Below are 25,588 nucleotides of genomic sequence, written 5' to 3'. Positions count from 1 at the left end.
TCAGCGACAGATCCATACCTCCCCAACAGCGTCATCCTGCTTCTTCATGCCAGCACATTTGGTAATGATCAGCTCATGGCAGCGTTTATGGACCACGCAGGTACACACTGCAACAAGAACACACACACACAAATGCATTAGCAGGTTTTACATGTGATTAGAGTGCAGCCACTTGCAAAGGTAAATATTGTCTTACCTTGACACTGGTATCCCTGCTTTCCTAAAACCCCCCTACAGAGAGACAGAGAGGCAGCGTGTGAGAAAGGTTAAAAAAATGTAATTACATTTGTCTTCATATTGTTTACCTTTTCCAAAGCTGATGTCACAGTTTAGACATTATTTAAGCTGCATTTGATATTAATAACATTTTTGATTTAGTATTGTTATAGTACTTTTATTTTGAAAGCCAAGCTTTATTGCAAGCCCCATTGAGGTTATGAGTGAGCACCAACTGACATCAAGGTCTGGCCTATAATGCTTAACTATTGCTCTCACAGTTATGCTGAAAAACTAGTCCATGCTTTTGCTACTTCTTGGCTGGACTGTTGTAACCCCTTATTGTCCCTCCTGAAAAGCCTTCAGCACTTCAAAAATGCCAGAGCCAGAGTTTCTAAGAGGAACTAGAAAGAGGGATCATATTTCACTCATATTAACATCTCTTTTTTGGCTCACTGTGAATTTAAAATCCTTCTTTTCACACATTAAGTCCTGAATGATCAGATCAGGCCCCATCACATCTTAAGGACCTCGTATTATCCCAGTAGAGCACTGTCTCTCAGACTGAAGGCTGAGTTTTTCCAAAGTTTTCCATCCTATAAAAGTTCACCAGGAACAACCCAGTCTAGTAGTAAGACTAGTCTTGCGAACACCACCTCAGCAAGATCTTCAGTTTTTGCAAAATTATCCAGTCTATGACTTATAGACGTGAGAGGGTTCCAGACTTTAGTCTTTGAAAACAAGTCTACTGATTATTCTGATGCACAACTGTTAAACAATCATTACAAAGACACACAAAAAAGTGATTTTGAAGTTTTACATCAAAACCTACTGATTTTTCAGTGGTTATTTCAGGACATAATAGTGGGTTTACACAAAAATAAAACAAACCCCTCGCAGTTTTTTTGTTTTTTTTTTTTGCTGATTCACCACAGAGACCCTGACCACTCGGAGACCGAAACACAGCTCCCTTGTGATTCTGATTACACATCAAACGTTCTTTCAGAGCGCAGCTGAAAGTGAGCGGAGCACCGAGGCCACATGGTTTCCATGTGAGTGAAGCTAACAGCAGTTCGTTGGGATGGAAACAAACACAGCTGGCTTTGTTTGTTACTCCCCACTTCACAGCATCCACTGCGCTTACGTGTAAACAAGAGAGCACGTTATTACTGGGGGAAAATTGGTTTAAGGAGGGAAATCAGTGAACACAGTGAAAAGCAGCTATTTTAAAACTGCTGTTTACATACAGCTGGTCAGTTAAGAGATTTTTTTTTTCTCTCAAACCTGTTACCGCTCCATCTCTTCATCACCAACACTGGCATTTTCTTTGATAGGAAGATACACAACTCACAGTCACAAGTCAGCCTGCTTTCACATTCCCTTCCTGTCTTCAGTGCACACACACACTCTCCTGCACAGTAGGTCAATTCTTTTTTTTAAAGATATTTCTTGACAGGTTTCTTTCTGCCAAACTGATCTGATGTGCATGCGTACACATTAACCACTCTGTGGACATGTGGGTGCGCGTGTTTCTAACCAGATGAAGTCCCTGCAGTGCGAGCAGTATGTGGGCTGTCTCAGGTAGGTGGCCATGAACTTGTGTCCGTTGACTTGGTGAACTCTCCGGCGGACGGCGCCCTGACGCTTCCTGGGACGCATCCGCTGCCGAAACACGCGCTCCTCATTTTCGGCAGAGCCTGCTGCAGCTATATGAAGACACACGACAAAAATACAGATGAATTTGTGTTGCATTTATGCCTTTATTTCCGACCTCTTAATTAAACCAAACGAATGCGTATAACCAAAACTGAAATATTTTTATAGTCCAGGCTTCATAATCTTTTGAACACTTGTGCTGGCATCTCAGATAAATGAGCAACACCTGCAGGATTTTTTTGAGAGATTAAATCTGCACTGACACCAAGTGGCCAGCAGGTGGCAATGACACTGCAGAGCTGACAGTGTGTCCCTTTAGTGATAATCAATGCATGGGTCTTCTTTTTTCTTACTAGTTCTAGCTTTGTGTGTCCTGTTCTCTCTGGCCCCTCTAGTTTCATTACCGAGGGTAATGTACTGAGTGACAAATATCACTGTTAACTTCCACCTGACAGTGAGTATATTTTGCAGAGGGCTCTAACTCTTTCCTCACTCAGGATGTTAAAAAAAGAACAACTGAATAATTCAGTCTGGTGATATAATTGATTTGCACTTTTGATATGGCTGAAACATCTGCCTTCTGACTCTGCTGGCCACATGTACCGCTGAGTCTGCAATTCCAGTTTCCTCAACAGCCGTGGCTGGAGAACTCCAAACATCCTCTCTCTTTGATCTTGACTTATTCAGCATTCAACAACTCTCATCATGTAGGAAAGCAGAAGTAAAGCACCAATCGATGCTCATCTGGAACCCTGACAGAACAGCTGGTGCCTGTGGCAGCCCAGGCTCAGCTGACAAAACAGCCAACTGGACAGTCAGCCCATCTGCAAGCCGCTTTGCATCCCACCTCCACCACAGCACCTTCTTTTCATGCTGTGACTAAATCAGTGTCATGCCGGCTGTCACTGATGCTTGCTCTGTTCTGTGTTGGGGTCTTGCTGTCACAATTCCTGCTTCTGGCTTTTTTCCAGGGGCAGAGTTGCACGCACATCCAACCTGGACAACACCTGCAGCACTTTATCTCCCTCCCTCTGCAGGTCTATGAATTCCTTCTAAGCCCTATGCTATTACACGAAGAGGACCTCATTTGGAGGTTTGAGGGTCTGGCAGTGGAGCACGTCACCTTTCACTCCAAAGACCACAGTTTGAGGCGTATATGTGAGAGATTTTTATACTTTCAATTAGGGATGTTCCCAGTTACGAATTTCACAGTTGCTTAAATGAGAGAAAAAAATGAGGCTAGCTGACTGGTCTAAAAGACAGCAGATATTTAAAAAGAGCACACTTTAAATGTACGGTTTCCTGTGTATTTCTAACCACAGGTACTGCAGAACCGCGCTGAGTAGTGCAACTGAGGTGGGTTTATTTTCCACCACTGCTCCCACTCTCTCTCCTCCATTCAGAGAGAGTGAGACAGAAGGGGCCACAGCTGTCTGACATCTTTGCACTGCTAACTGCTGTTTTACATTAATAAAACAAGAATAATACATTTAACTGACTAGCATTTCTGTCACCGACTAGTAAAATCGTCAACATTTAAACATCTAGTTGACTAGACGCTGACTTTGATTTACAACGTCATTAATTACCATTAAAACTACTAAAATCACAGTTAAGGTTAAAATACAAAATGATGGTGGTGAGATGACAGAGGGCACTGAAAGAAATGAGGAAGTGAGAGAAGAGAGAGCCACCGAAACAAAGACAAATGGAGCAATTTTACAGAAAACTTTTAGCTGGAGGAGAATGACAAAAACACAATCTGAGGTAAGAATATGAGAATTTAAGACCTGTAGTTAAGCTCACGTGTCGCATTTCTCATTCAAATTTCATGTTTGTGAATTCAGCCTGTCTTTGTGATCCTGCTAACGCACTAACTGACCCTCTAAACGAACATGTTCAAGCTGCCCAAAGGACGAACCTTCCCCTGTCAAACTTTACATCTCCAGCAGCATTACTCTCTAAGCCTCACACTCACTGTACACCCCTTCCTGCCCGTCATGTTCTGCCTGTCCTCAGTCTAACTCCTTCAGCTCTTTTGCTATACGCCATCAGCATCGCCTAGCAACTGATGACTGCTGCCTGGCAACAGTGTTAGACTTGATGTCTTACACCAGGGAGGGGGGTCAGGGGTGGAGGGTGGCAGTGGCAGACAGGCTGCTCCTCTGTGATGTCCTTAACACATCCCAAAAGTTAGACCTGAATAGGCCAAAGCTCGCGCTGTAAAAGGAGCACCTTTACCTTTTTTTTTTTTTGGATTTAATGACTTTAAAAATCACGAGTCCTGCTACAAACATCTGAACTCTGCACTGTTTATTGTACCTCACAACATGAAGGAGCAATACTGACAAATCTCCCAGACAGTGCCTGCTGTTTGTTGAGATGCTAGCATCAAACATTACCTTGAAGACTGAAATAAATGTAAGCGTTAGAATTTTGTGCATAAACTTTCCAGAGAGCAGTCGGAAACAGCATCCCGCCACCAAGGCTGAACATCAGCTCCTCACCGTGAATTAATGGCATCCCTGGATCCGGGTTATTTTGTGACATTATCTCAGGAACATTAAGGGATGCCTCTGTCTTCACTTTAAAATGTATTTATGGGAAAAATATCCAATATTGCTCACAATGGTGGATCAACTCCAAAAGCGAATCACACAAAATAATCAATAAAGGATTCACTAAATTCTTCTAACAATTAATAACAAAATGGGTCAGACAAAACTTATGCATTACACTTGCTTTTAGCAGCAGGCAGCAGCGTATGATCCTGGAGACAACAAGGTTTTTTTAGTGTGTGAGTGTGTGTGTGTGTGCGTGTGTGTGTGTGCTTGTATTGAAGCTAATAGGTTGATTGCAGCTCTTAGGCCTGACAGTTCACCCATGTGTTCTCTGCTATGCAAACACATTTAAGTAATGACTGCAGTCACAAACACAGACACAGAAACATAGTGTGTGTCACTGCAAAGAGAGAAAAAAAAGGAGTCCCAGAAAGAAAGATAGCTTTAGAGTCCATTTATGAAAAAAAGAGGAAAATGAATATTTCCTGCAGAAAAACCTAATGAGAGCTCTTTGTCACTCTCCACTGATCTCTCTCTCTCTCTCTCTCACTTTCAGTGATGTAACTGGTCCATTAGAGAACGCTCCACTTTACTAATCAATTTATCACCCCACAAGACCTCCCCCTCTCTTCACTCAACCTCTGAAAAACTCCCTCTCTCTCTTCCCTCTCCCAATCTCTCATGTATACCTTGTGTATCTTTAACTTACTGTATAATTGTAGTTAGGTATGTACAGAGATGTACAATGCATTTCAACTCTGGAGCAGCACCCTGGCAATAGGAGGGCCCAATTATTTACCTCACTTTTTAATAGACTCATAAATTGACTTTTTAAAAGTTCAGCAGTATGGAAATAAAATCTTAGAATAAAATTTTCTATAAAAAAAATTCTGGATTCCTTTTTCTTTTCTTTTTTTTTTTTACCTTGACCCAATTATTGCAAAAACTTAATCAGGTCATCTTGGGATCATTGGCTATCTTTCATGCAAATCCGGTATGAATCAGAACTGGTAGTTTTGACACAATACCCTGGTCCCCTGTGGCTTCTCTGAGAGAAGAGCTTCAAATCAGAAGTGCTGGACTCTCTGGTATAACTCACATCTGCAGAGGATTGGTTTGTTTGAAGAGTTTCAGTCAGTACAGAAACAGCATTAGTGAAGGTTACAAATGATCTTCTTATGGCCTCTGACTCATCTCTGTGCTTGTCCTGCTTGATCTCAGTACAGTACAGTGTTCAATACTGTTGATCATATTTTATTACAGAGATTAGAGCATGCCATAGGTATTAAAGGTACTGCACTGCAGTGGTTTGAATCATATTTATCTAACAGACTCCAATTTGTTCATGTAAATGGGGACTCTTCTTCACACACCAAGGTTAATAATGGAGTTCCACAGGGTTCTGTGCTAGGACCAGTTTTAAATTTAACATGCTTCCCTTAGGCAGTATGCAGTGGATCACAAAAGTGAGTACACCCCTCACATGTCTGCTTATATTTAAGTATATCTTTTCATGGGACAACACTGACAAAATGACACTTTGACACAATGAAAAGTAGTCTGTGTATAACAGTCTTCATGTAGAGCAACAATTGGTCTTTTAAGATCCTCAGACAGTTCTTTGCCATGTTGGAACTTTCAGTGTATGAGAGAGTGTGAGAGCTGTACTACAAAATTGAACACACCTGCTCCCTATGCACACCTGAGACCTAGTAACACGAGTCACATGACATTTTGGAGGGGAAATGACAAGCAGTGCTCAATTTGGACATTTACGGGTGTAGTCTCTTAGGGGTGTACTCACTTTTGTTGCCGCTGGTTTAGACATTAATGGCTGTATATTGAGTTATTTTGAGGGAAGAATAAATTTACACTGTTATATAAGCTGCACACAGACTACTTTTCATTGTGTCAAAGTGTCATTCTGTCAGTGTCGTCCCATGAAAAGATATACTTAAATATCTGCAGAAATGTGAGGGGTGTACTCCCTTTTGTGATACACTGTAATTAGAAAGTATCACATACATTTTTATTACTATGCAGATGATATCCAGCTTAAACTATCCATGAAGCCATATGACACACAACTGTAGTTAAACTGTAGGAATGACCTCTAATTTCCTGCTTCTAAATTCAGTTTAATGTACTCAGCCCTACAAAGTTTAGAAACTTTGTGGCATTACTTTGGCCACCAGTAACACTGTGATGAATCTTGGAATCCTTTTAAATAAAGTTTATAGTTAGGACTGGATCAGGTGACCCTGACCCTCTGTTAGATACGCTGCACTAGGCCTAGGCTGCCTGGAGCTTCCCATGATGCACTGAGTGTTTCTTTTTCACTCACCTCTTTTCATTCACATCAAGCTATGGTACGCATCAATTACATAGGCACTGAATTTGATATGGCTCATCACTGGCCAGGGGCGACCAGCTAAAAACCAACCAAACCTACATCTCCCACAACAACAGCGTTGCTTAATCTACTGAAACTCTGAAAAAAATTAAAGCTATAAGTCAAAGTCATCGTTAATGTCATTTGATTTACTTAACTGAAGAAAACATCACTGATATCTGCAGTACCCAGTTTTCATACTGCAGTAAAGCAGTCAGGCCAGGCACAAACTGAAGACACACCTGTAAGTCAAAGGGCTGGGTCGAGGAACACGGCGTGAGTGCTATCGTTAGCTTAAAGTGCTCAGAAAGGAGAGGATAAACCACTGGAAGAGCAGACAACAAATCAATAATTAATATAAGCATTAAATCGCCAACAGTTTGCCCATCTCCAGTCCATCACTCAATACTGTAATAAAAGCCTAACTGCACCTTTGTATATGGCTAACGTAGCACGTTTGCTGTGGGAACTACCTCGTTCCACAAACGAGAAGCTGCTGCAGGAACAGAAAAGTGAAGTGGTTAGTGGTTGTCAGCTTACTTAGTCAGCCATAGTGCGGTTGTAGTACAAAGGTTACTGAAAGGGAAGAAACCATGATAAATTGAAAAGTGATTCTGTAACCCGAACTGGGCTGGATGAATACAACTTTATCACTTTTAACACCTCGTGAACCTCATGTCCATCTTTTACATACAGTCTGTGGCCTCGCTCCACTGCGCCTCAGCAGTCGAAGGATGAACAGTTATAGCGTTGTTGCTAATGTAAGCACTAGTTCTGTATACTGCATCGGTGTGTGCGTTCCTTCTCAGCCACAGCCTGTAACATTTCTGAACACAGTGAGGAGCAGGAGTGTAAGATTATAGCTCGAGGCTGTCTCTGAGCGCTGTGTCTTACATCTTAAAGAATGTGGTAAGTTCAGTCAAACATTGACCGCATCGCTTAACTTCTAGTGAAAAGCGATGGCTGGGTGGCGTCACTGCTGCAGAAATGCACGGGAAATTTGGCATCGATTTTCTAACGTAAAGCTGCTAATTCCACGCTGTGACAGGCTGACTCATGTCTGACTTCACATTCTCACTGTGTGACAAAAACACATAAAAAAAAAAGAGAACTTAAAACTTATGTTCTCTTTGTTCCTCTATTCCCACTTTGACATAATTGTAATTTTTTTCAGTGTATGCTGCATTATACTATAAAAAAACTGTCTTAATGTAAGTAAAGCATTCTGATTAAATTTTTGCTTTCATTTTCACTTAATACCCACTGAAAGTACACATTAAGTGAAACTGTTATGAAGATGAGTATGAATGGATTTTTCCATCAGAGTGGTTCAAACTTTTCGGTAAAAAAAAAAAAGTTTAAAAAAATACTAATAGTGTTTACAGTGTTCACAACTTTGCTGATGTTTTTACAATTTTGCCATCATACTTGCTGTTGCTGTGAGGTTATAAACACTGAGTATCTGTAACTGAAGCAGTAAAAATGAAGCCTGGTATAGAATACAGTAACTAATTTGGTTCTGTGGCTATTTTAACATCTGTAGGGTTGTGATTTTTTTTTTTTTTTTTTTATCTAACATGCTCATTTAAATTTTAATAAGGCTTTGAGTTGTACGTGCTTAGGCTGTCCCTTTAAGTGACAGGTGTGCCAGCACAGGGGACTAAAACTGACAGCGGTCTGCAAGGTTTCCCATCATGGAGCTCCAGCTCTTGCCTGGAGCCTGTCAGAACTGTGCTACAGTTTGCATGAGTACAATTCTAGTATTTTATTAGAAGGTTACGATGCACTAATTAGCATGTATCTGTGTCTGTGCAATACACCCTAAAAATCCAGTGGATGCACCTCAACAACAAGCGTTAGCTTGTAAGTCAATACTTAAATATGGGTACTTCTGTCACAAAAATTATAAGATGGAGACAGCAAAAAATGCTAAACTGGAGGCCCTAAAACAGGAGTCCACAGACCGCCTGGGTTAAGTCATCATGACTGCTTCCATCTTTCAACAATTTCTATCTGCAAATTAGGAGATTAATGACATTCAGGCACCTCTTTAAACTTGGTCAGACACATAAAATATATGCTGGTAAGAAGAGGAATGTCCATTTTTGAGATCTGACATGCTTTTGAAGTGTACTTACTCACAAAAAACGACACAAATATATATATATATATATATATATATATATATATATATATATATATATATATATATATATATATATATAGTTGCATACCTATGTATCTGTTACCCTGTCTCATCTGCATGACAGTATTATAAATATCTTCTACATCTTCAATATACATTTTAAGATGAGCTCTTTTTAATTGTTTTTTGATATAATTTATTAGAGTTTATAAAGCATGCTACAAATGTGTATGTTACAAAGATCCTGCACTTGCAGATAAATTCAAGTTGTGGATTTTCATATATGTGAATGTGGTAACATTGGCTTTCTGCAATACAAAGAAGAGGAAGTAAGAAAGTAACATTAGCTGTGAGAGTCACGGTGACTCGACAAACACAGCCTTTTCCCTCGTAACACTCCTCATCATCAGCAGATAATCCAGAGAATTCAAACAACACAGATCATCAGTTTACAGTGAAAGCTTCTGTAATGGTTACACAGCAGCAGACCCTGCTGAGCCTCATAAGATTTTTTCACTGAGTTCTTACCTTCACTGGAAGATCCTGATAGGTCAATAATAACATAGACCTTCCCCTCTGGCTCCAGGTCAATCTGCAGACAGAGAGAAAACGAGGACAAGACAGAAAAGAGGAAGGGAGCAGAAAAAAACAAAAAAACATTAGAAGTGAGTTCAAATTGCAAATAGAAAAGCTTTAATTGGTCTTTCTCTCAAGCTGGAGTCTGGAATGGTTTAAATTTAGACAAACTGGCACTTTTAAAACTATGCCAAATTAGCAGCTCCTGCTGCAGTGCACCCCCAGGTGTCAACAGAGTTCCTTTAATACTGGATGAGACTTAATTATTTTCTGGCAAGTTCAGCATAAGGAGGTTTTCTGCTTCTCCCCTTATTTGTTTATTTTTAACAGGACCCCACACACACAGACAGTTTTCCTGGGGTCCGTCCAATATATATATATTTAATGATAATATTAAGATAACTTTTTATATACACCTGACTAATAAGTCATTAAAAAAACCTTTATAAAGAGTGACTGATGAAAATGTCTATCAATATGTGAAGGTGCTAGACTCATAGAGAGAAAATAACATGATACAAATTTTTGGGCGTAACAACCAGCACCATCTATGCGCTTTTGATATCCTGAGTAAGCGGAAAATCACACTGAACGATATCAGTAGTTTCATGCACTCAGTGGTATGACTCAGCAATTTGTGGCAATTGGGCACAATCAGTTTTAAAATGCATGAACTTCATGTATGACTAAAACCATTTCCTGTACTTTAAATCTAGCTCAAATGAAAAATAAGAGGAAGAGGTGAGGAGATTGAGGAGAGTGAGGATTTAGGCCCTGATTGGTGGGTGTTTTTAACCATGGGGTACATCTCACAAGGTCATTTTCCACCAAGAACGGCTACAACGGACTCGCAAGCCTCGGGAGGCCAACATGGCAACCAAAGGGCGAGAGTCCCTAAGTGAGCTGTAGACAAAGGCAACCATTAAAAATCCTTCCACAGGTTCACCTACAGGCACCTTGTGAGTTTTTCTCTTGTTGACTGAGGCCTCTCTTTTAGTTATGTTGGCTGGAGCTGAGCTAAATAGCAAGTAAGTTCGAACTTTCAGGGAGGGTCAAAAGTGCAATAAAGTAAAGGAAAGAAGTGCACTCAACACAAGAAAAAAAATCCTCCCGAAAAAACAAAAGTTTCAAAGACGTAATATTATCCAAGTGAATGTAAGTGAAATTAGATTACGATTATCCAGCCACCTCACCCTGCCGACGGCTTCCCAGATTTGAAAACATCTGATTTAGAAAATGTAAGACATGCAAGTTGCACATTGTCTGGATGACTGATGAAAAACTACATCTCACTCGGCACTATGCAGCAGCACTGCGAGCTAATTAGCAGAGATCAGTGGAGCAAGAACAAGAAGTGCATTACCCTATTCTGCCTTCCTTTCTTCACAGTTTCTGTCACCCTGTCTCAGTTACAGTTATAGTGGCAGGTATGCAAATGTGAGGCCTGTTTTGTAAAATGTTCCTGTGTGTACAATTATGCAATGAAAACAAACCAAAATAAGTTTTAAACAGGGGATCATTCAAAGGACAGCCTTATGAATGTGATTGTTTTGTATGTGGTTTTGAAAGTATTTTCCATTATATGCTTATGGTACTGGGAAAAAAACAAAATCAGCCTAACCAAAACTTTGTTACCAACCTGTGAGAAACTGTAACATCCTGTTGGGCCGAAATCTCACTGTGTCACTTGCAAGACACACTAGTAATGTGGCAACTTATACAAGAAAGCTGAAGAAAAAAAAATGCTGTGGTGTGCAGTAGAGATTGACACATATCCTGTCTGACACCCACACGTCACATATATACCTCACATACCCTCACACACACACACACGCATGCACAAACACACACACACACACACAAACACGGAGAAGTCTGAATGGTTTTAGGGAAAAGTTTTGGGAAGTGAAGATGATTGAGTGGCTGCACGTGTGTGTGTGTGTGTGTGTGTGTGTGTGTGTGTGTGTGTGTGTGTGTGTGCATACAGTATACATCAAAGCCTCAGCGCACTCGAGCAATCTGATGAAAGCAAGTGGGTACCGGCTAAAGGGTTCACTGAGTTTCTACCATCAGATTGTACCACCCACAGTGGTGATAATCCCAATGTGCGCACACACACACACACACACACACTCACACGCACACTGTGAACAGCAGCAAGACTCGTGCAGTGAAGGCGAACAGACGTGGGTTCAGTAATGTATACACTAAGAGATGGAAAGCAGAGAGAGGGAGACGGATGAGGGGGAGGACAGAGAAAGTTTGCTGGCTCGTTCCAGTATGACAGTGAAGGAGAAGGAGGAGGAGGAGGAGGAGGAGGAGGAGGAGGGTAGAACTCTTCCTGATTTTTTTTTTTTTAACTTATACTTGTAGCCATTAAAACACATTTTATATCTAGTATTTGTTCCTGGAAAGGCACTTCTTCTTCTTCTTTCCTCGCTTAATGGATCTTCATCATTAGGCGGGACAGTACACTGTGAACATTTTGAGGTTTAACTAGATCATTATTCTCATCCATCTGCATTTTCTAGAAGAAAGAACGGAAGGAAGGAAGTCATTGTGGCAGATGGACAGATGAGAGCGGCGGCAACATATTACCATGAAACTAACAGCGTGGGGGGGGAGTCTCATTCTGGTGACAAGACTGAACAATCTCTAAACAAGAAAGTTACTCAAATTTTGGCTGTTTTTTTGTTGCCTCTGTCAATCAAAGGAACAAGCTGTGTTGTCTTTCTGACAGTTATGGAAAGAACTCGTAGGTGTACTGACAAGTGTATTAGGGGCCTGTTTTGTTTCTAAACCCATGTGCACTAAAATTATCCTGGGTAAGAAAAAAATTATAGAAAGGGATTGACACTGACTGTGATTATAAGGGAAGCAGATTGTTTGGAGAAAGCAGTAAAGCTGCTAATATACAAGCTTGTTCTGCTAGATCACGTAAACTTTGATCAGTTCTTCCCTTTGTTTAATTAATGGTTGGGCCAAAATTTAAAAATATAGATATCTCATTCACAAAATAAGTTCAGGTTAAAAAAAAAACACCCTTGACCTTTGACCAAATTCTTATGATTTTATTAGTAAGTCAGATAGTTGCCCCACATTTAGAAAAAAAAATCCCTATCAAGATATCAAGATGAGATTCTGCAATCAGTGGCAAAGATGACAATGCTCGCCCCCCCCACTGGGTTAGGCGTGCTGTTCATGCTAGAGTGACCGACACAACCACACTGGCTGACTTGTGACAAACGCTGGTTGAAGGATGGGATGCCGTCCCACATCAGTGTGTGACCAAGCTGGTATCCAGCATGAGGAGGAGGAGCCAGGCTGTTGTGGCTACGTGTGGTTCTTCCACATGCTGCTGAGGCCCCTGTTTGTTAAATGCATAAATTGTTAAATTGCCAATATGTTGCATTTGTTCAGATTTCAATCCTCCAATCCAATAAATGACTTCAAAGATGTGTCAATAGCAGAATAAGCGGTTTCGTCTTGGCAGAGAAGATTTGGCAAATTTTATATCCACCCAACCCACATACTCAACTCTGCTGCTCAACCCATAAAAGCATTTTCCTTACAAATGTGGCTCCATTTAAGGGGAAATAAATAGGTATGGGATTTATTGCCAAGAAGCCCTGTTACTACAAAGAAATAACTGACCAAACAAAATTTCCTTACTTTTTGTGCAAAATTTTTATATATATAATCCAAAGACAAAAACATATCTCCAAAGCCCTACCCAAAGAACTTACAGTCAAACAGCTGAATATTTGGCTACCTCCACAACAGGCACCAACCACCTTGTGGCCACAACTGTGTACAGATACCCAAACAATGGAGGCGTGGAACGTGGTCCACTCAGATTCACTGGCCCCAGTCTTCCTTGGAATGCTGTCAAAGTTCTGCTGGATCTGGAAATTGAGGATTTCATGGCCCAAGGCCCTTTGCAAGATGCTCCCAGCACACTCTCACTATACCTTTGACCTTATCTGTCACTGATCCACATTACAGACACACCCCTACTTTGTCTCCTGTGGGCGATGTGGTCACAGGAAGGTAGGTCCATCTTTGGGCTGTGTTTGGCCAGGCCCAGTGGGCTAAGCCCAGACCACCAGACACTCTCCCTCAAGCCTCCAAAGACCGTTCACCTTCAAAGTTAAAATGACCTACATTACTGTGTGGTGGGTAGTTGGCAAATGTTTGCAGACAATTTCCACACAAACTACAGGCCACTGTGGAATTCTGCCAGTGACTTTAGCAATCACACAGAGGTTTCTGGTGCAGAACCGTCTTTGCAACCGATTTCACCTCGCGACAGCCAGCAACCACTTGCCAACTGTTCAGGGAATACACATTTTTCCCTAACAGCCAGAGACTGCCTGTCCATAATTCTCTGCTGGAAATGTAAGGCGGGTAAACTGAAGTAGTTTTAGTTCCACATATACAATAAAAGAATTTCTGAACCCCAAAATTGAAAACCAGAGACTTACACAACAAACATACATTCAAAGTCACAAACACAGCCTTAGAGTGAAAATGACTTCAGGGGAGAAAAAAAAGCACAGTGTCCCCGAGGACCTCTAACATCACAGCACACAGACACACAAAGCACCCCTCTTCCTCTGAAGTCACAGCTCTCCATTCACGTGCTGCTTACCAAGTGTGCTCAGACTCACAGGTGCAGATGTCACTAAATATAGATGCAGAAGAGGAAGGAAAAGCCCCTTCGGTGTGTATTTGTGTGTGTCCACTGGTTTTGTTATTATGTGCTCACTGTTGTACACATGGCACATGTATTAGTTTAACTCGTCATCACTGTTTATCTGAGAGCCCACAACTATATAAGGTCAGTGGGTCATTTAAAGTTTAATTTTGGAATAACTTAGTCACATGACTTCACAGAAAACAAATCAATTTTCAGTTTCCATCATAATCTCACACTGTTAATCCTAAATTTAAATGACTACTTTTGATGTATGTTAAACTAATCGAGGTTTGATTGGTTGTAAACAAACAAAACAATACTGTATATTTGCTTTCACTGGCAGATCAAACATCACATGGTTTTCATCACGTGCCCAACGGTTAGTGCGTGCGTGCATATTCAAATTTAATCTGTATTCATTCTTGAGAACATCTTCAAACTGTAGATTTATTTATAGCAGAAAACACACACACACGCACGCACACACGCACACACACACACACACACACACACACACACACACAGAGGAAAATTAAATTGCAGGCTTTAACTCAGTGGAGCAGGTTTTCCTCCATCCTGCCTCTTCTACCCTAATGCATCAGAAGCGTGTGTGTGTGTGTGTGTGTGTGTGGGCTTTGTATTAATAAGTGTGTAGCACTGGGATTATCACTCATTCTGCTCAATCTTTTAACACCATGAATGTTTATCACAATTACACTTTTTTTCTTTTTTGTTTGCTGTGCTCCAAACATCTGCATTAAAAAGCACTGTCACATAACTTTTTTCCAGCATATCTTTTTTTTGTAGAGGATGCCAAACATGGCACATGTAATGAAGAGGCCACCTACAACCTGCATGTCGGGCTTTCTGGTGCTTTGCTGCTACTGCACCAAATTAAGTAGAGATTAAGAACTTTTAGAACAGGTTCATTTTTATTTACTATCCTCTTTGCAGTTTGGACAAGGTGAAAGTATAATCATCAAAATCTGATCCAGTTGTGCAGCTGTTGTTGACTAAATTTGGGGCTTTTCTTTTTTTCATATACAAATTTCAAACAATAGCCCTGAGTGTAAAACTGTGACTCAACTGTATACTGCTGTGCAGCCTTTACTCTGTGTGTGGGGGGTGGGTTGGGGTGGTGGGGGGACTCCTAGTGATCCAGACTGGCCCAAAAATAAAGGTCCTTCAACAAGTCATGACTCCTTTCCACACCTGCCAGCTTTCTCTAAACATACACAGAGGCACATGCCAGACACACACACACACACACACACACACACACACACACACACACACACACACACACACACACACACACACACACACACACAGGCTGTCAAGGTTGAAGTGAAAGCACATGACTTTGGTGAACTCTTGGCTCAGAGTCGCTGTAGACATGCTGACACTTAGAGCTCTAATGCGCTCTCCTCCGACAGAAAAACAAAAATGGTAACAGAATAATAATGTCACTCTGATTTTGGCTCTAAATTCACCGAATCAAATACTATAATCCAGGGAAAGATACATTTTCAGAGAAAACTGATGACAAAGTCATTACATTAACTGTGTATTTTTAGGAGCGCCCAGTATGGAAGACTTTCCATCCAAATCTGCGTATGTGTGCAGCCAGCCTGTTTACCAAACTAAAACCCAAAGACCAAGAGCCAACGTGCCCTCCCGTGTTAAAATGCCCACTTTACAGGACAAATAAACACATTTACAGCCTGCTACAGAAATTATTTTTCAACTCAGCCGAGCAAATTGCATTAGGGCTGACTTATTAATTGGGTAGTCATTATTAGTCAGAGAATGGCAGCTTTGAGGGTCAGACGCCAGCTGTCTGCTAGGCTTCAGCTCATCTAACTGGATTCACTGAACTGGACCTCCCAGGTTGGGTTAGTGAAATAGTTTTTTTTATTGGCATTTTATTTTTATAAAATACCATTTTATTGGCATGTTACACACCAAAATCGCTACTTGTGTCCGTCTGATATCGCTTTACTGCTAAAGCATGCACCTTGCTAGCCAGAATTAGCTAATATGTTCACTTCTGCTGCATAAAATATGTGATCAAGCCAAATTCAAGGCATAAAAATGGGATTCCTCGAAATAATGGGTAACATTACAGTAGCTATGTACAGCTTTTATGAAGTATGACAGAAGAAAGCCATTAAATATGTTGTTTCGGTGCGGACAAAACTATCACATGTGCAAGAGAGAAAAGTCTGAGTGATAATGAGCGAGAGACAAAGCGAGAGCGAGAACAGGGTAGACATTGTGTTTTATCTGTTCTCGGTGACAGAGAGCACACGGCCTCTGTGAACTGAGACACTGCAGACCCTTCACACACACACGCGCGCACACACACACACACGCACACACTGCTTGTGAGAGCCCCTATTGCACACATGCCTAACATAAACCCATGCAAGCTTGGTATAAGCTTGCTCTTCTGGTATAAGAACTGCAAAGGACTGTCTCAGTATACTTGAATGCTTGGTAGGTATTCAGACCTCAGTTTCAGGATTTGAGTATCCCATCTCCACTTGTTTCCCTGACATTACCCTTTCTCAAGGATGATCATGCTTCAGTTCACCTCAATGTTGCCAACTCTGCCACTTTGTCACTAGGTTAAACCACTTTAGGTAAACCAAAGTTAAACAGGAAGTAACTAAACACCAACAGAGATGGAGACGCAGGGGAGGCAGGATAACTAGAGCTCAAGGACCAAAATAACTTATCAAGAAACTATGATCTCCAGCACATAATCCAAAACATAAGAGCACAGGAACTCATAAATAAGAAAAACTCTTAACTAAGAACCAAGAATAAACTCAAAACACTAGGTCAAAGACACGCTATACCCACAAACAGAGCAAACTATACTCAGCAAAACCCGGCAGTAAAGGATGCAATGAAATTAATATCTTTTACAGCTGAAGTCAATTGATGACCAACAAACGGATGCAATAAACCGAAGCAGTAAGATGAACACGAACACATTCTGGCTCCAGAGAATACCTTTAAACAGCTGGACTCTTACTGCAAATGCACTGGATTTACTTCAGACAAACCAGAACTGCAGCAAACACACACACACACACACACACACTGTTTCTCTCTCTCACATAAACTACTTCTACCTGAGTTAAAAACAAGTAAAATGAGACTTTCATTTTACTTCTGTTTTTTTAAACAATATTCACTTCTGTATTTTATTTTTATCAAACTGAACAACAAAACATTTTCAAGGACAAATATGCCCAACCCGAATATTCTGCTCTCATAAAACAACAGAGGATAAGAGACTGTTACTCTTTCCTAATGTGACACTATGTTCATCAGAGCTTGAATGTCAGTGTCACACTGCAGGTATTGTGCATAATTTAATCTGTTCTATATGCGCTAATAATGCAGACAATTCCCACACACAGTTGCAGTCGTCTGTTAATGTTCAGCCCAACGTTTGCACCAGCGCAGAGCTGGCAGCCCGACGCGCTGCAGAGGTGGACCTGCAAAACACCTGGTGCGCTTTCTCCCTGTTCTTCATTTTCCAAATTGCACTTCCTTGACTCCTTTCCTCACGTCTTAGCCCCTCCCACCAGAGATAAGAGCAGAGGAAGTGAGGCAACTAACAAAATGAGACATCCTCGCTTCGTAACCTCATTCTGGCATTCGGCACAAATGCACCATAAATGGTTTTGCTATAGCTCAATTCCTGCTGTGTGTTACAATGCTCGTGACTTTTTTTTTTTTGGGGGGGGGTGCATTTAATTAAATTTACAACAAGAATTACAACTTTTTTTAAAATCACAAACACAGAAACAGCGAAGGGCAGAAAGTTTGATCATCTTAAAGATGATCTTAAGGACGAGTTGTTTAAAGAGTCCTCTTGTCGTGGTTTGTGTAGTCCACATCTGGGTCACACCTTTTATACACTGAAGACAGGAACACTTTAGAAAAGGAAACGGAATTGCATCCTCGATTATAGCACCTCCAACAAGCCTCCTCTCTTATCCAGATGTATTTCAGGAGTTAAGACCTCCTTCAATATGGCGTGCTGAGATTGATTTCCAAGTCAGAGGCAAGAAGAAGCAGAGATGAGATGAGGAGGTACAAATCAGAGAAAAGAGAAAACCCTTCTCCCCAACTTTCTGCAAGACTACACCCCCCCACCCCCACCCCTTTAATTGTTTTGGGAAACTTGAAACTTGGACATTATTAATCTTAAGGATCCTCAGTCAAGCAACACTAATGAACGGAGCTGAGACACAGACACAGATGTGAAACAACATGCCACGCAGGCAAGAGAAAGGAGAGCAACCAAAACAAAGACACTGATGCAGCTCATCGGCTTTGCAAGATGAACACAATGAGGGAAAAATGAGACAGCGGCAAGAAATGATAGAAATGCTGCAGCTGGAGGAGCTTTAAGAGCTGTAGTTAAGCTCGCGAGTAGTATCCCTCTGAAACTGTAAAAATCCCCACTTTGGGAAAGGCTGGTAAGTTTTTAAGGGGGTAGCTGCCCCAGACTTTTGAATATGAATTTCAAGCTCGTTCAGCATTTCTAGAGGAAATCCTTTAAAGAACGACCGTATTGGTCGTTTCTGCAGGCACGCTTTACGCCCAATAACTATGCTGAGCGCTCAGCAACATTACCCATTGACATGACCGCGAGACACACGCAGCCATGCGAAGCCACAGGTAGGAGCGCTCATTTTGGCAACGCTCATATAGGTCGTATTTCAGGGCCTGCAGAAACCGCTGACACTGTCGTTTGGATTGGAGGACATGTTCTTCTAGAGTTCACACTAAAGACTGTCATCAATGAACCAGCTGTATATTTGTAAACTGTAACAAGAAACCCTAATAACTGAAGAAGAAAAGCTAAATTATCCAGTTGAGTCCAATCAGTATATGTGGATATGGATGTGTTTCTCTCAGTAATGTAGGACAGTCGATCCAACCACTCACCGGGAAACAGAGAGTCAGAGCAAATACTTTGGAACCTGGATTCACAAGTTCCTCACAACAACCCGCCACCCTGAAGTATGCTTCATTCTCCAGTGCAATAATATGGAAATTTATGACAGTAGTAATCCATATCTTATTTTAAACTTGATTAAATACAAATGGGCTGCATTTATACAGACTTGTTCTAGACTTATGGCCCACTTAAAGCATTTTACTCTCCAAGTTCACTCAGGTTTTGAGTGTCATCTAAATGAAACATGTGTTGACTCTTTGATTTGAGGTCAACCTGCTCTAGCTCCTAAATAAAACAAAACCACATGATGTGTCAGACTGCCACTGTGTTATTGTGTTTATTATGACCCACAGTCGGGGCATTTCCTGGCTCAAACTGGGCCTTCGAAGGGCGTGTCTACATGCAAAGTTCCTTTACTTAAAACAAGGCTACACATTTCATGTTGCATCAAGCCATTTAGTAAACAAAAATTAATTTTACACTTGAGTAAACGAACACATATCGCTGTCAGTGTGCTGGTGATTTTCATTTGGAGTAAGTCTGAAAGTGTTAAGTCTTTACTGAAAGGGAAAAGAGACAGGGAACGGAGAAGCTTGGACCAAGGACCGTGGATGATATGCTCGGCATTTTAAACTGTGTCAAGACCACCTAACCCCAGACCAAGTCAAGACCAGGACCAGAGTGTATCGAGACCGAGACAAGACCAAGACTTTTAGAGTCCGAGACCGAGTCGAGACCAAGACCAGTGCCCCACGCTACATGACACAATAAAATGTGAAACATGATCAAAATCACTTCTCAAATTGATCTGAAAGATCCACGTTCCCATAAAAACACCTAGATATTAAACACTCAGAGCTGAAAGACCAAGACAAGCCTGAGACCATCAAAAAGTGGTCTCGAGACCATAAAGCCATACATATTCATGAATAAATAGATGTAAACACTGTGGTAACCAAAGTAGGTAAAAAAAAAAAAAAAAAGTCTATCATCTGAAAGTTTTGCACACAATTTGGCACACTGGATGAATGACGCTGAATGACACTGACGCTGCTTTTTTTTGTTGTTGATTTTTAGTGCGGCTTTTATACTAATTTTGTGGTTTCTTGCCATGAGATGTCTGTTCCAAAAAAAACACAACATTCAGTGGGTCAAATACACCATTGTAAGAGTTGGGAGTTAGACACAGACACAGAGTCTCATCAGCACCACTAGCTGATGAATACGGTGCCACGGAGAGCTGACACTGTACGGTTGATTGCGGCTGATTATGGTTAATTTCTGCACTAAAAACAAACACATTTCAGAGCTCCCAAGCTATCCTGAAACCCATGCTAGCTAAACTTGCCACATGTTGCTCAGTGCACATTACAGGCTGTACCCTCTGATTTATACCATAAATTAGCCCCACTTGATTGTGCAGTTAGAGGCTGTGAGGCTCGGTTAATTGAGGTCCTTCAGTTTGCATGTTTTATCCGGCTTTAAACAAAGAACATACACAAACACAAACCTGCCTCCACAAATATATTAACAACTGCTGGACTGACAGAATTTTAATATAGTCTGCATACTAGTGTGTATATTTCTTAGTCATAAACTACTCACAGTCCACAACAGTTTTCTATTTACTCATTTTACAGATTTTGCACCCTACGATTTTTAAAGCATTAAGTCACAGAACAGGTAAAACTGGCCCACTGAACCTCAACTTTCACAGGAACATGCAAATTGCGCTCCGTGTACCTACGCACATGCCTTAGAGGCTCGCTCTGCCAATATCTGTATGTACCATTTGAATGCAAGTGCATCTGTGCAAAAAGCAGCAGTTGTGGTTTCTCACAGATGGAGATAGAGATCATTGCCTGGAATAACGGAAGAGAGAGAAACAGAGATTAAGGAGAAACATGTGCATTAACCTCCAACTGACTCGAGGCAGGGTGGATGAGACTGTCAGGGAGCAGGAAGAGAACTGGGGCAAGAGTCAGAGACAACGCTGGAAGAGGATGCATGAAATTCTGAGACAGCTACAGAAGTATTTTCTAAAGCTATGCTCACACGTTTGTGTTAATTACACTGAGTGTCACAGAGCTCGTCAATGTCCAAACCGAATGTCAACACAGACGCATATTTTAAGGCCAGTGCAGACATCAACAGAAAATGAAATACTGCACATAAAATCCAATACTCATAACTAGGCCTGGGCAGTATCACCAAACATTTATATCATGACATGTTTTGAGTTTCTGGCAGTTTCATAGTGTATCACAGTGTTATTTTGTCTGCATTTGTTTGCTGGGTCTTCATAAAGGTTTGCAATGATTACTTCTCTCAGGAGTACACAAAAGAAAAATTTATGTCCTCATAAAAAAACAAGACATAAAAACAATAAAACATGGCTAAAACAATAAATACTCCACTCTCGGGCTCTGCTCACAACAATTAAATATTTGGCACAGGGCTATAGAGCCAGTCCTTAAAAGGCTGCTTGTTATGATTTTTCAGCTAGCTGTAATGGCTGCTGCTGCTGTGCTTAAACCAAGTCAACATCTGGCTCATTAGCTTTAGCATTGCCAAAGCACAGCTGTTAAGTGCAGCTTTGAAACAAACTCCACTTGGACTCATTCTTCCAAACTCTGTGGCACCGGTTACACATTATCTCTGCCTCACCTGGTTCCCTGTCCTGTGTGTGGAGGAGATGCCTGAGTGACGTCCATCACATAAGCAGTGCAGCCAGAAATGAGACAAAACGAGTCTCATATTAAAAGAAAAAAAAAAATTCCAAGAAAGTAGACACAGCTGCTCTACTACTGGTCACTACTAGTTAAGTGTACATAAACACAGCATCAGTGCATCAGTGGTGCTGAGGTGGAAAGAGTGGACACTTTCAAGTACCTGGGAGGGACCATCTCACCTGTCTTGGACTCATCACATTAACATCACTGTGAACAAGGCCAGACAGCGTCTCTGCCTCCTCAGGCAGCTGAGAGACTTCAAGCTCCCCTCAAGGTGCTCAGGAACTTTTACACCTGCACCATCAAGAGCATCTTGCATGGGAGCATCACCACCTGGATGGAAAACTGCTCTAAACAGGACTTCACGGCCCTTAAAAGGGTGGTTCGTTCAGCTAAACAGACCATCAGAACCACCCTCCCCAACCTGCAGGACATTTACACCGAGCAGTGCAGGTTAAGGGCTCTGACGATCCTTAAACAGCCCAACCAACCCAGACACTCTCTCTTCTCCCTGCTCCCATCAGGCCGGCGTTACCGCTGCCTGAGGACTGAGACTGAAAGGTTGAAGAAGAGTTTTTATCCACAAGCCATCCGTCTGCTCAACTCTGAGCCCTAAAATGCACTATTACGCACAATGTAAATTATTCTATTCTGTACAGTGTGAAGTACTTATTTTTATTCTTCTTATTTATATATATTCTACTTATTATTGGATGCAGGATCAAAATACATTTCACTGTGCATTGTACTGTGTACGCATGTGACAAATAAACCTTATCTTATCTTATGACCATTACAGTAAAATCATGCACACTGAGTGAACAGATTCAAAAAAGGTGGTTTTGAATTAAAGTCTTTAAATGTAATTATTCAAACACTGGGAATCTTTACTGCACATTCTGATTAATAAACACTTGGTTATCTGCAGAAAAGGTGTCATTATGACTTTGTGCCTTGATGTGAAACTGACTGAGGGACAAGACACAAGAAAATGACAAACTTCTTTTATGGAGCAGTGAAAGACAACTGCACTGCACGCGCTCAGCTCCTCGATAACACTCATGATTATTGCTCTCTCACTCTCAGCATGAGTGGATGAGAAAGGAAGAGCTCGCCCACACACCCATCTGCTTCTACTACTACACACACACACACACACACACGCGCGCGCGTGCAAAAATGCATACACACATTTACATTCAATAAAGCACACAAAAACACCAACATTATGCATTAGTGTTAACTTTGCATTTCCATCACCTGGCTTTCCTTTCCTATTAAACTGTATTACAGGTGCACTGTCCCGCACATGCACATGTGTTCATGAAGGTGTCTTGCATACACCGACCTATATTATGGTTTTGGTGTTCTTCCAGTTCCCTTGTGCAGTGTGATCTATTTGAACATGTTGTCATGTTGCTAAAAAACCAGGTTGTCTCTGGTTTGTCTTGCACACACAACACACACACACATATATTCACAGCATGCACATAGTATATCATACTGTCCTCCCCGCCAACACTAATTCAAAACATACCTGAAGCATTAGTCGACCATTAGCTCCACTTAAAGATTTATATTAGGGCTGTCTGGCCTTTATAAACAGCACACTGCAAAGCACAGCCCTGCACTGAAGGCCTTGAACACACCACATGACAAACATCTTTTAACTTGTGAATTTACAAGCTGAAAGAGCGAATTACTCAAGATGGCTGCATCTGCTCTGGATGAAGTAACTACTGTGAGAAACATGCAGAAACATGTGACTTAAGATGTATCTCTGTTTGATTCACAGACGATGAATGTTAGACATTTTCTACCAAATTAAACAGTCGTTTGTTGAAATTGCAGACCGACACTGGCACCAAAATTGAAAATAGGCAAAAAGGTATCTATTTTATATTGGAGCGAACACTGTGGTTATTTCATTCCATTTATGTAGCTCTAATTCACCTCAGGGTGCTTTATATTGAAGGGTAAAGACTAGCAGTGGGAATCATGATACAATATTATTGGCATTTTAAACATTTTTACAATATGCAGAATACTGCAATACTGCAATTGTGATTTATCACCTTTTTCTCAACTGCAAATTATGTCCTCAAAGTTAAACTCTAAAGATAAAGATACATTTATCTCACTTCAGTTATTGTTTTGCTGCAAAATTAGATTGTCAAGCATAACGACACTGTTACTAAAACCTGCCACAAATGTTGCCATAAGACAGAGTCAGTCTGCTATCAGTCTGTTGGTAATTACATGCAGCCTATTTCTGATTATACAGCAATTAACTGTGATAAATTGTTAAAAACCACATATCTGTTGCTATCTACATCTATTTAACAGACATTCACATTTAACTGTTACATTTGTGCTCAGCAACCTTCATGTTCCATCGGAATATATCCAGAATACAACCAGTAGCCAGTAAATATAAGTCGCTAAGCCATAGCTTTGGAGAAACCCATCCTGTCTTAAGTTACTGTAAATATTCTCGTATTTATTTTTGCTTCATTTTGTTTGTACGGCATCAGTAAAGGGAGCAGGAGGTAACTGTGAAGAAGTCTGGATACCTCCAAGAATTTGTAGCCTTTCTCTGACTGAGGCTGATTCAAAAATTCAATTATTAATGTCACATGTTGTCAACTGAAGCCTAATGAGTTTCATCTTAACCTAATCACACTGAGATGCATTCCTCTGGGATAGGGTAGCGGGAGAGAGAAAACTGTCCCAAAGCCTTTATGGCATCACATGAGCTTTAGTCAAGCTGAAGTCATGTGGCTTCATGTATCCTCAAAGAGACCTACAGCTACAAACTCAGTGACACTCGGACAGAAACACAGCACAGATAAACACACAGATACAAACATCTAGGGGAAGTTTCATGAAGGTAAAAACTAATGAGGAGCCTTTTCTTGCATTTTTAGTAAGAATCTCTCAGAGATAAAAATCTGCTGGTAATTCTCCAGTTATATACTGCATTTAGGTAAATTCCTGCCTGGATGCTTGTGCTTCGGAAGCATGTTAGATCTGAGAAGGAAACAAGGAAGTTTTGACTTCATAAACTAAGCTCAACCTGTCATCACATTCTGCTTAAACTGATGCTTACTACTAATAGGTACACCAAATTTATCTGACTCACCAGCTGACCTGCGCTGCTCTTTGTGGGGTGGAGCCACTACGCACAATACTGGGTTTTGGCCTAATTATGTGCACTAACAGGTTGAAGGCCAAAAGAACCCTGAGCAAGATGTTTACAGCCACTTCTGCCCAACCATGACACGAACAGCTTAGCGGGAGAGCATGAGGAAAACCAGAAAGAAACCAAGTGCATGCATTTGTGTAATACAGAAGTGGCCAACCACAGCCAGTGCTGCATAATAATGCACTCAGATACTTGAGTAAGAGGTGGTTTGGCTCAAAGCTCGATAAAGGTTCCCTCTGTTTGTGTGAATGGAACAACAGGGTGTTTTCTCTTCTCTCATCCTGTTTGTGAGGAAATGTAGATGGGTCCTTACTAAGTTTAATTTTGTTGTGTGGAGCTCACCGGTGATTTACGTCGCAGACATTCCACAGATGCTTGACCTCTACACTTCAAATTATGATTTATAGACCTCATCAGG

The 25,588-nt window shown here is 41.0% G+C and overlaps 1 protein-coding gene across 1 annotated transcript in view; it reads right to left on the bottom strand.

Annotated features, from left to right (window-relative positions):
* Positions 1 to 25,588, bottom strand: part of LOC115792920 (protein kinase C epsilon type-like) — an 88,663-nt gene that overhangs the window by 48,185 nt on the left and 14,890 nt on the right. The window contains exons 2-5 of the mRNA XM_030747556.1: positions 9,500 to 9,563; positions 1,754 to 1,922; positions 197 to 231; positions 19 to 107 (exon numbers count right to left, since the gene is read on the bottom strand). Of these exons, the coding sequence (XP_030603416.1) occupies positions 19 to 107; positions 197 to 231; positions 1,754 to 1,922; positions 9,500 to 9,563 (357 nt within the window). The remainder of the gene's footprint in view (positions 1 to 18; positions 108 to 196; positions 232 to 1,753; positions 1,923 to 9,499; positions 9,564 to 25,588) is intronic.

The sequence above is a fragment of the Archocentrus centrarchus genome, chromosome 15, assembly GCF_007364275.1.
Source record: "Archocentrus centrarchus isolate MPI-CPG fArcCen1 chromosome 15, fArcCen1, whole genome shotgun sequence".
NCBI classification, from domain to species: Eukaryota; Metazoa; Chordata; class Actinopteri; order Cichliformes; family Cichlidae; genus Archocentrus; species Archocentrus centrarchus.
Note: the sequence above shows the minus strand (reverse complement) of the source record. Positions and strands in the feature narration are given on the sequence as shown.